Source organism: Protomyctophum bolini, assembly GCF_963924005.1.
Source record: "Protomyctophum bolini genome assembly, chromosome: 12".
NCBI lineage: Eukaryota > Metazoa > Chordata > Actinopteri > Myctophiformes > Myctophidae > Protomyctophum > Protomyctophum bolini.
This window is the reverse complement of record NC_137873.1, coordinates 32,903,108-32,915,099: the sequence shown is the minus strand read 5'-3', so window position 1 is coordinate 32,915,099 and position 11,992 is coordinate 32,903,108. Positions and strand designations below refer to the sequence as shown.

The 11,992-nt window shown below is 40.7% G+C and overlaps 1 protein-coding gene across 1 annotated transcript in view; it reads right to left on the bottom strand.

Moving 5' to 3' along the window:
- Nucleotides 1-316: 316 nt before the first annotated feature.
- Nucleotides 317-11,992, bottom strand: part of hs2st1a (heparan sulfate 2-O-sulfotransferase 1a) — a 36,120-nt gene continuing 24,444 nt past the window's right edge. The window contains exons 2-7 of the mRNA XM_080777962.1: nucleotides 10,133-10,410; nucleotides 9,257-9,342; nucleotides 8,262-8,400; nucleotides 6,841-6,938; nucleotides 3,990-4,147; nucleotides 317-3,291 (exon numbers count right to left, since the gene is read on the bottom strand). Of these exons, the coding sequence (XP_080634088.1) occupies nucleotides 3,065-3,291; nucleotides 3,990-4,147; nucleotides 6,841-6,938; nucleotides 8,262-8,400; nucleotides 9,257-9,342; nucleotides 10,133-10,410 (986 nt within the window). The 3' untranslated portion in view covers nucleotides 317-3,064. The remainder of the gene's footprint in view (nucleotides 3,292-3,989; nucleotides 4,148-6,840; nucleotides 6,939-8,261; nucleotides 8,401-9,256; nucleotides 9,343-10,132; nucleotides 10,411-11,992) is intronic.

Sequence of the window (11,992 nt, the reverse complement as noted above, 5' to 3'; positions counted from 1 at the left end):
AACACTGGCTTTCATTTACAGATGCCAGATATTAAAACTATTGCTGTCTTTTAGGTAGAGACTATATTAATTGCTCCGTTTAACAACTTGAAAGGCTCGGGACTCTTTGTTATGTCCACTGATTTAGTATTTTATGTGAATTAATAATGGACCTGTTTTACCCACAATTAACCTTTTTTGTATAGGCTGATGAAAGGATGGATTTAAGGCATCACCTCTATTTTTATTTATTCAAAAATATATATCTGTAATTCGTGTTACATGTTTGTCATGACTTAACATGAGAAAATAAATACAGACAGACAGCAAAAACATTTATAACTAGGGAGTCAAACTACTGCCCAAGTGAAATTCAACAGAAGGGCAGAGAGATGTCATGCAACATATTGTAAAATAAAATTAAAACCCAAGAAATCACAATATTTTTGTACTGTACAGTAGGTACAGTATGTTAGTTAGAAATACCTACCTACCTATGATGGCTTCATATACAGTATATGGCCCAGTAACACAGTCCTGCTAAAACCAAATCAGAATGCTCCAGGCTAGGGTGGGAATTCCTCAATGACATCATGAGGCCAAGGGTTGAGGGAAGCCCTTTTAATCAGGGCCAGTGGTGCATGTGCAGGGGAAGCTGTGGGTTGTGGTAGAGTGATCTAAGATGAATGAAGATACGTTCTGTAGTATACTGACGACCAGCATGAGATTATTTGAGCAGGCCTGGGCAATGTTTAGCACCTCTGAGTCACATAAACCAACTGAATACTCGGTCTACAGGCTACTTTCCCAGGTCCTAATAAAGTAGTTCTCCCCTTAATATTATTCCAACAGACCAGGCCACCATATAGTAAGAAAGCAGCCAAGAACTTCCACACAAAAGTGAACAATCATTTAGTCATAGCCTATTCCAAAGAAATTGGCTGACCAAAGTGCAGATAGTGCTTGTATCATGACACATCTCAAGTACAGGTTTCAGAATCCTTGGGACAAAAATAGAGCATGTGGTAATAAAACCACCCGGCCACCACTACTACAAAATGTTACAGGGGAAATACTTTCCTAGATCAAGGCCTTCCCTTCAATAAAGCGTTTTGATAGAAATGTTTGAAGTCTAGGACAGGACAAGGCAATGAAAGCCGACCCACATGGATGGGATACACACACCCCAGCTCTTTAGCTCCCTCTACAGGTCACCTGCAGTGAAAATACCCCAGCTTTGATTTTCACTATGCTCAGATCTGCCCTAACTACAAATGTGAGACATAGCACATGATACAGTCAATAGTTTTTTTTTCCTTCAATTTATTTATATTTTTGGCAATCAAAAGATGAAAAATCTATGACAAAATGTAGACATTCCAGCAGACAAATCTGCAACAGAAATTAAGAGACCTGGTTGGGAAGAAGGCACGCAAAACCTTGTGCCTTAGTTTTTGTTTAAATGTAATGCACTCTTGAGTGAACTGGCATTTGACCGATATGTTTGTAATAACAATTATTCTCAGTGAAGCAGCCTACTTTGCATTCACATTAGAAATCTTGCCTGTAACAAACAGGCGTGATTTGTTGAGTGGCCTACTTGAGCCACTCTGACTGAGTATGTGTTAAATAACGGATTGTTTTTCACTTGAAAATCTGTTACTTTCAGCGGGTGACACTGCCATGCGATGAAGTGTTAATTAGGCTTTTGTAAGCATCAAGGGGTGCAACTGGAATTTTGAATTGCCATCACTATAGGCCATAGCAAAATTAAACCAAGAACAAGGACGTAAAAATATACAGTATACAGATAAATTAGCAGAATTCTTCATCAGTTTCATAAGGATTTTGTGTAGATAATGCTGAGAACAGCAGTTTGTAGCAGCAGAATAATGTTAGCGGGCACCCATGTTTAACAGGGGCTCAAACAGCAAAGAAATATTGTACCCGACAAAAATAAAAGGCAGTTCACTGAAAAACAACAAAAGCTGAAACAAACACAAACTATTAAATGCACAACTGTTAATGTAGAAAAAAATTGTCACCACAGTGTAAATAAGTTAGTTGTTTAACCAGCTTGCTGGGAAATTAAATGAAATTAGTACATATTTACAGCAGCAGTTTTGTTGCCGTTGTGGTCTTCCACAGTTTAATTACATCGTGTGTAAACACTTCCTGCATCATAACCATGAACTCCTCGGCCCCAGGCAAGGCTGCACATTTACAAGATTCATAAAACAAATACACTGAATACAGTATAAAAAAAACATACACTTGCCCTGGTAAATAGTCCATGGTCACAGGATTTTCGATTTCATAAAAACCTCAAGAGTTGAACTAAAGTCCAATAATTATAACACAGTAGTCAAGTTTCTCACACGTCCATTCCTTTACGTTAGTAGTAGTGGTGAGGAAAGGGGCGTCTTTTCAGCATGAAAATGTCACCGTCTTCATTCGTAGATTAAAAAAAGTGGGAAGATGCGCCCCTCCCTCCACTTAGACAATGATAGCAACATTAAAAATACAACAAAACACAACCAATCACTGCCAATGAAAACATTCACTCTGGCTGGACTGCAGTAGTCACATGACAGATCAGAGTTACGGACTTGGCCAGTTGTCAGCCCAGGGTCATCTCCAGCCGTGTGTCTGTAAGACCCCTCTGAACGGATGGCCTTTCACATGGAAGTGAAAGGGAGTCATTGCCTGTGGGCCAGGACCTCTGACCCTCTTTATTGGACGGAAGGGTGAGGAAGAGGAAGATGAGGAAGAAATGGAACCTCGTGGTTCGGGTGGTTTAGCTTGATAACAGAGACATGAGCTTCCTCGGCCATACTTAAAAACACACGCAAAAGAAAACACCCCACTGCGTCTGTCAGCCTTGCAGACATTTACACAGACACGCCTCGTGTACTCAACGAGACAGCTCCGTGAAGGAAGTATACGTTACAGTCAGTGGCAGTTTACATCCCTTAAGTCTCACGTCTCTGGCTCCCTCTTGTTTCCATCTCCTCGGTGTGCGTGACTAAGTCTGTACAAAGCCTTGGGCACACACTCTCTGATCCCTTCTCCACGTGGGGTCCGTTTAATTGGTTTTGGGGTAGATCTTCTCGTAGAAAAAGTTCTGCGCCAGCAGGTAGAGCTCTCCGTCCTTCTCTCTGACGGCGTGGGCCCTGACGAACTGAAACTGCTCCAGGGCAAACTCGTAGAAGTCGTTCTCCATCTTCCAGATGGCCGACTGCTGCAGCTTCGCGATGGACTCTTTGGTGGGTGGCTTCTTCTCCGTCGTCTTTCTCAGGTGTGATTTCTTCCCTGCAGGGTGGAGGGAGAGAGGGGAGATTTAGAGACGGGAAACAACTGCAGTTAAAATAAGTTGCGTATGTGTGTGGTCACAGGCCCCACACGAGGGAATAAGTATATACTTTATGGAGGCTATTACACTTCACAGGGCAGAGTGTTTTAAATATTATGGTAATGTGTTTACTACAAGTGGCCAATTTAGTTTCCAGGTTAGTTCACATGATTGCCAATATGCAAATCTGAGAAAGATGAGAGGGATGAGTGTATCGTCTAATTTAGATTAATAATTTAGCATTTTATTAGATTTATAATTTAGCATTTAATGTAAACGTAGTACTCTATAATGTATACTCATAGCTTCACTGTACAGATAATCTACTGTTAGACAGATATTAGGTTCTTAGCTTGCTTATGATTACCATTATGTTGTTCTTGCTTATTGTAAATCGCTCTGGATTAAGAGCGTCTTCTAAATGCCTAAATTGTAAATCGTTTCAAACCCCTCTGGATGCACGCACCTAAAGACGGCAAATTAACAAACACAGCAACACACAATTATCTTGGTGAGTGCGCCGCAAGAAATATTTTCATATTCATTATTATTAGTCAAAAATGTAAACAAATGAATACATAAAAAAATCTAATTCGGAACACTGGAAGCCAAACGACACAAGACAACCACTATAGTCACTCCAGACGAGGTACAGTACCTGTTTTGTAAAGCTCGGTGGCTCCCCTGAAGAAGCGTGGCAGTGCAGCCTCCAGCATCATGACAAAGTCCTCCAGCTCCTCAGTTACCCCGACCAGCAAGTACTCGTTGACCAGGTTATATTTGGCCTGTTCCAGGGCCCAGTGGCTACCTACATTCCTGCAGAGACAAACGTTGTGTTTTGCAAATTGCCAGCACTTCCCCCTCCCTGTTGTTATATTTCACCTTTTCACTAAGTTGAATTGTTCAAAACACTTAACGCAGAACACGAGGCAAATGGGGGGTGGGGGGGAAGCAGGCAGGTTCTGGTGGAATAAAGACATAATTGTCGCTGTCGGGCCAAAACCTTGTATGTCCACAACCACTACGTTTGGAGAAAAAGAATCAAACGTGTTCAAAATGGATCGGAAATGTGGTTAATATTAGTCAAAAGCTGTTCTTCATTTTCTTTGGTTAAATATTTATGAAACCCACAAAACAATTGTATGAGAAAGCATAAAAACGGAAACATAATTGAGATACAAGGTTTCTGCCTGAGAGTGACGATATGGAGTGACCTTGTGAGGGAAAGAAAGATAATGAGAGAGAGAGAATAACGGAGAGAGTGGGACGGAGGAGAAGGTTTGAGACACAACAGCAGGGGGGTAGGAGGTATGGGGAACGAGGGAGGGAGGGAGGGATACGATTAAGTGAGAGGAGAAAGTTGGGGGGACTGCGCAGACGAGGCTGAGATGACAGAAGCATAGTAGAGAGGCTGGAGGGCACTGAGAAAATGTTGAGGCGGGTATAGATAAAGAGTATGAATCTATGATGATGGTACTATAGGCGGCAGGAATTGCTATGGGAAGGAAATTAAATGATAAAGAGGCATACGGTGTGCTTTTATAACCTTTTTAGCTGTGTATATTTAACCACTGATTAGAATGCATGCATGCAGTTTTTCTTTAGCTTAGTCCTTTTAACCATTTCTGCTTTTCCTCTTGATGTAGCACTTTGAGATTTGTTTCAAATGTAAAGTGCGTTGCAAATAAAAACTATTATTATCACAAAGTCAGGAGTTGAAGAGTTGTACAACAGTGTTTCAGATTAAGAAAGTGTTTTAAAAAAAATTGAAATTATGAATTGGAGGGCTGAATTTCATTTTTTCTTTTGTTCTCTCATTTTTTAATTTATTTTTTGTTCTCTTGTTTCAAAGCTCTTACATAGATCTTGTTGTTTGTCCTCTCTCATTATTTCGATGTAATCGTGGTGAAGTCAGGTAACAGCTGGTAGCAGTGCATCAATTATGTGATTTATTTTAATGATAGATAGGGGCAGGTGTTAATAGAATTTATCTTCTTTCTGCTCCTTCTCTTTCCTTTATGGAAAATGAAAAAATGAAAGTAGTAAATGATAATCATGTAAAACCATAAATGAAACGAAATAAAGAAATATGAAATTAAATTAAATGATAAGGACATGCATAAGGATAAGAGGGAGTAGTGGTGGGTGTTGCCCGCAACCTCTCGATAGATACGCATGACGATACAGAGGCTACGATACGATATATACACGATTATTTCATTCCAAATAATGGCCATGAATTTACTACAAGACCTCATTATTCTGTAGCAAAGACGAATACAAGGCCCACAGATATCTTTAAATTAAAACAATAAAGCCACCTCGTGGCTTTATTGTGCATTGCACGTATACCATGACGTGTTTGTGTCAAAACTGCATCGCCCACACAATCGATATAGCAGCCTCTGTATCGATTCACATATTGTCTGGAGTATATCCATATATTGCCATATCGATTAACTGAACCCACCACTAAGAGGAAGTAAAGTTGGACAAAGGCTGTTTAGTAGAATATGTAATTATTTTGTAAATAAGTTTTTAACAACTTCCCAATGTATGTATGACAAAAATAGCTACACTTCCTTAAGGCCAGTATTTATTTGGTTCACCAATTGCATATTAACCACATTAACCCTGCCATTCCTATTGTGGGTATTGGTGGGGGGAAAGAAAGGGAAAAAAAGAGGTGAAAATCTACAAGCTCACAAAGCATCATCATGCGATGCGTTTTGCACTTGTATCTCAAGCTATTTCCGCACTGCGACGCCATCTGATCACGCCATCGTATCACAAAACATAAAATAGGCCTTGATTGGTTAATGCCTTAGCATGCATTTCATGGGAAGCAAACAGTACAAGGTAATTTAACATAGTCTCAAACATGCTACTGTAGCAGCAGTATAACAAATACTGGGCACAGAAGAAATTCAGTTTCTGTAGATATCCATGTTGCACAATGCCAGGCTGATGAACCAGCTTGTCATAAAGGTGGAGTGTTTCAGTAAGAGTGCAAAGCGACTTAACAGGTCAAGGCAAGCGAGTGAGTAAAAGAAAGATTAAGTGGAGTGAGAAAATGTGAAATAAGAGGGAGATTGATAGAGATTGATATACAAATAATCGTGCATCTAGAACACATCAAGGCCGGCAGAGCTATCAAAGAGACCTTGAGAACAGGAGTATGAGAAGTGACAGCTTAATGTAGCGTTCTTACTTGAAAGTCTGAGCTGGGCAGCTGGGCTTCATGACTTTGAACTAGAGTTATGCTTGAATCGACTTACTACTTAAACACACTAACAATACCATCACAGAAATGAAAATGTCACTTTGAACATGAGATCAAACTCTCTTATATTAAAGCTTCTATTCAACTACTGTATAGTGTAGATATTTCAGCGGCATACACATGGCGTTAATATTTGTTGTGTTTTAATTAAAAGGTTTGGATAAGCAATACGTTTGGATAAGCAAATGTGACTATTACATATGGGGCCAAGTGTGCAAGGACATACCAGCATTCAGAGTAGTGACCACAGAAAAAAGGAATCTGTAGCCAAAGTTTCTCAGGAGCACAGTCTGAGCCGCCTGCCGACACACATTCATCAAATGTCTGAAACACAAACACACGCATGCACAAAAATCTGTGTTTAGTCAATTCTCAACATTAAAAGGGGAATTCTGGTCAAATTTGACCAAGATTAATTCCCATATAATATATTTTCCAACCATTGCGATTTTCTCTGTACAAAATCTAATGAAATGCTTTACGGTGCTGACGATTACCACCATAGTACTTGGTAACCTACAAAGCATTGTAGTGTGGCAAATAAATACACCATTCCAAAAGATGGAAATCACCCAAAACATGTTATTTTCAAATCTGGCATGCCTGTTCTGAGAAACTACATTTATGTACTTAAGCACATAAGTCTTGTGTTAGATTTGATGATAGTTTAATTCTGTGCAAGCTTTGCAGTATTTTCCTTTTAAGCAAAAACAGGAAGTGAAGTCTACCATTGCCTGCCAAACAGATATATGGCATTATGGGATTAGATTTTGGTTGATGGGGTGTCCCGGGTAGCACAGGGGAAAAGTTGTGGAGATTAGCGGTGTAAATCACCCATGGTGCATTTTGACTTATAGCTTTAGTTTTTTGGAGGCTTTTGGAGCATTGATTTGATAGATATATAGTGGAGATTGACAGGGAACACAGAGAGAAAGTAGAAGAGTGACATGAAGTAAATGGTTCCGGGAATCGACCCGGGGACTCGCTGTCAGGTATTAAATCCCATGTGGTATACGCCACAAACCACTCAGCTAATGGATCCCCCCCCCCCCCCCCCATCCCAGGAAATTCCAAAATATATTTATGCCTGATGCAGCATAATGCTTTTGTTTTGTCATTGTGAAAATTAATCAAGTAAACTCAGCACTAAAGTAAACATGGACATATTAAAGGAGAATTCCATACTAGAAGGCTTTCTTACCTTTATTTGTAGTTGTTACGTCCCCACCAAAGAGGTCCAGGTGTTATTTTATGGGGGGCCATTTCCCCTAGCATAAGCCCTCAATGGGGGTTGGGTTTTTGTCCTAATTCGCTTATTTCCATCGAAATAAGTAGTAAAGTGTGCCGCTTGGGATACTATTTACATTATGAAGAGAGTATATTAAAAAAAAGATTTTTGAGCGTTGGAAATAAGCGAATTAGCACAACACCCCATAGCCCCATTACATTAATTGCAATTCAATGCAATTCATTGAGGGCTTATGGTAGGGGAAATAGCCAATAATGCGCTTTTGCACAAAATAACACCTGGACCTCTTTGGTGGGGACATATAACAACTACAAATAAAGGTAAGAAAGCCTTTTAGTATGGAATTCTCCTTTAAAGCCATGAAATCTAAGATTGTGAAGGAGTTTAAGACATTGCACCTTTTTGTCTCCTTGTTTCCTGCGTCTCAGGCCCGGTCGGTAATCATCCCCAAAGCGCAGAAAGTAATAATAGGACACCAGCCTCTCAATGGGGTCGCGGATCACATTGATATAGATGGGTTTCCTCTTCACTCCAAACCTGGGCAGGAGAGACAAACACCTGGGTTACCAAATGAATACAGAAAAATGTATAATGATACACATATACAGTATAAACTATAGAGGGTATGCACATGCATCACTTTTCCACCGAGACATTGAGCAGCATGGAGTTTGGAAGCGCTCTTTGGAAATCCCTCAATGGTCCTACCAATGGACCTGTTGCTCACTATTATTATTGTTATTATTAAATATTTATCACCTGCACAGAATTTCTTGACATAAAGTAGTTCATAACATGTCTACGGTGGATTTCTATGAAACAGAAACACTTGCAGATAGAAAGAGGATAATTCAAGCTTTCCATACTGTTGCAATGTTTAACGTCGTTTAATGCAATCAGATCTGTTTGGATGTATAGGCTGTCAAAGCCAGAACTTTTATTTTTGCTACTAGTTGTTCTCGCATAAATTCCGGGTACGATGATGTCACGCGCATAGCCTCAAATAACACACATTTTTCCAAGTAATTTGAAAACATAACATTACATTCAGATCCATATCAATTTATCCATTTTGGTTTGATGTCCAATTGTCCATGCATGCTTCTGTTTTTTACCAGAGGTATACTGTATTGTTCAACTACACAATTTAACCCATTTAGACCTGAGGACGCATCTTTCAACCACTTTAACCAATATTAACTTTAGCTGTTGAAAAATAGCAGATCTACGAGCTTGTAGATCAGAAAAAAAAAAGAAAAATCGTGAAAATGTGGCGCAAATCTTTGAATTTTTGTATAATCTGGTCTCAGGTCTAAATGGGTTAAAGATGACCACAAGGTGGAGTCACCACAACAGTGCTGTAGCTGTTGAACATGGTGACCACACGTCTTACTTGGTGAAATCGAGAAAGGAGACATGGCCGTGATAAAAGGCTGGTTTCATCTCCCTCCATTCTGTCACGTTCTTCACAAACCGCACCTGAACAGAGAGAGAGAGAGAGAGAGAGAGAGAGAGAGAGAGAGAGAGAACATAATTAATCTCTTAACAGATTCATGTTGGCTGGAGTCCATTCAGGCAGTTTTTCAGCCCCCATCGAAAAACAGGATGCCATTCCTTTCACAGAGCAGCGGCCGGCCGACTCGTAATGACACAGCTCGTATCTCCTTTCTTTGCTGTTCTAATATGACAGATTAACTGCATTTTTTTTAACTGTGCACCTCAGTTCCAGCCTTTTAGCATAGGCTACTGCAATCTGTTTCAGCATGTATACAGTACATAATTAAATAATTATGAACTAGATGTGTTCAAATTAATTAGCCAACACAGTCACAACGCTGTAAAACACAATGTGGTCCACTCAAAGTGGTCCAGGGGTCCTTGAGGGAGTTCCAGGGGGTCCCCAGCTAAATTATACTGAGGGACCAAATGGACCCTTGTGGGACTATAACTCTGAGACTGTACAAATGGAACCAAATGGACCACATTTGTACACACTCAGAGTTAAATTAACATTGACTTCACAATATAAATTGGGGTCCCAGAGATAGAAATGCCGTTAAAATGGGCGTTAAACTTAATGCATGTTAGACTGGGGGTCCTTGAGAAATAAAAAACGGTTGAAAATGACTGCTAGAGCCGTACAAATGGGGGCCCGCAGGCTAATAAATGTCAATTTGGGGGTCCTTGACGCGAAAAGGTTTTGAGAACTAATGGCGTATAGAGGCGGTGATGGAGGGTGGTGGCCCTGGTGTCGTCCATTGACTCTCACCTGGTCCTGCATGGACATGACGGGGTTGTTCTTGGTGGTGTTGATGTGCAGGACGTGGTAGTGATTCTTCCCGCACAGGTCGTACGCGATGTTGGTGAAGGACGTGCTGGCCGTCTTGGGCACGCGGTTGTAGATGATGACGACGTCCTCCGCGTCGGACAGCGCCGACGCCGACGCCAGGGCGGCGTCGCCCCCCCGCTCCCCCCGCAGCAGCAGAAGCCCGTCCTGCGTGTGCCGCTGTTCAATCTCCCGCACCTCGTGCCTGGCAATGGCCCGCTCTGAGGAAGCAAGGGACAGACAGAGGAAAGAAGGAAAACAGGAAGAGTTAATAACCACATGTTACCCCGGGCGGCGACCTCAAATCTGGGCATGTCGTAATAGGCGAACGTCGTAGCACTTGCCCTAGTCTTGCGTAAAGCCAGACAACTATTCCACAATCTCCGAAATTATGCTATATTATAGTCTAGTTACCTAGTGGATCTACACCTCCCGAAATCCGAGTAAGGAAGCTGCCATTCCCGTTCACGGAAATATCTTAAAAGCTTATTTTGTTTCATTTCTGCTAAGCAGCGAGCTATGTGTGCTTAGATGATTTATATTTATATTAGGATACATTTGTGCGACTGTAAAGTTGGGAGGAGGCTCCACTTCCGCTTTATATTCTACTCATGATAGAGCTCCAGACTGTATGACGGAAGCATTTGAAAATTATGACCGTCTGACAATGCGAGACTACACTTGCCCTAGCGTCGCTGCCTTAAGGCGTATGCAAAGGCTCAACTTATTATGTAATTTAGATAGCATTTAATATAGACCTAGCACTCTATAGTGTATACGCATAGTTTCATTATATAGATATTCCACTGTTCTTAGCTCACGTATGATTCTTGATGACAATTTTTTATGTATCTGATGTATAACCATGTGTTGTTCTTGCTTAATGTAAACCACTCGGGATTAAGAGTGTCTGCTAAAAAGGAAATTGTAAAGCGAAGATTCTGCAAAAAATAGCAGATTTACAAGCTCACAACACAATGTGCTGTGAGCCTGTAGATGTTTAAATCTGTCTTAAAGCTGCATTATACAGATTTGTCCTCAATTACCTTACATTAAGAGCTTGTACAGAACAAAATGCACCCACTGGGGTTTCAGTATGCCAAGTAGTTTCACTGCTAGAAGGTGATATGTTACTTATGATATGATAAAACTGTGTTACTTTCTTGCCCTAAAGTTATATTCTCAGGCAGTTTACTCGCAGGCTGTGTGCCATCCTCCAAACAAGCTTCACCAACCAAATGGTTAGGTGTTTGTTAATTTCAAAGATCGAGATGGACTAACTGAGTTTGGTTTCTCACACTTTCTCACACTCACACATAGGAAAGAGATCAATGGACCAAATGGACCAAAAGCATTTTAAGCAAGCAAGTGATGCTTGTGGCCAACAAGGCTGCTCCTGTGCCAAACCTGTATAGTATCACTTTAATCATGAGACTCAGAACACAGAACAAATCAATGTTTGCGTGGGCCTGTGGGTGTTTTCTAAATGTAAATCGACCTGCAATCCACAATGCACAAGCGGTGCCAAGAGCAGCACACAGAGAACCTGGGTTGCGTTTGAATCAGCTGGCGGCAAAGTTATCCTTAAGTCTGTATTGTTTATATGTTGTGAAACTACCATGTTCTTCTTGTGAGTTTAGTGTACTAGAGGTTCGGTCGGCCCCTTTTGTGCCCATATATGGAGCTGATTGATGTGTTCGATAAGACAGTTTGATAAGAGCTTTCAGTAAAAGAGAGGCAGCGAGAGAATAGAGTGGACATGACTAAACAACACAGATGAGATGTATCTGAACTCATGACATA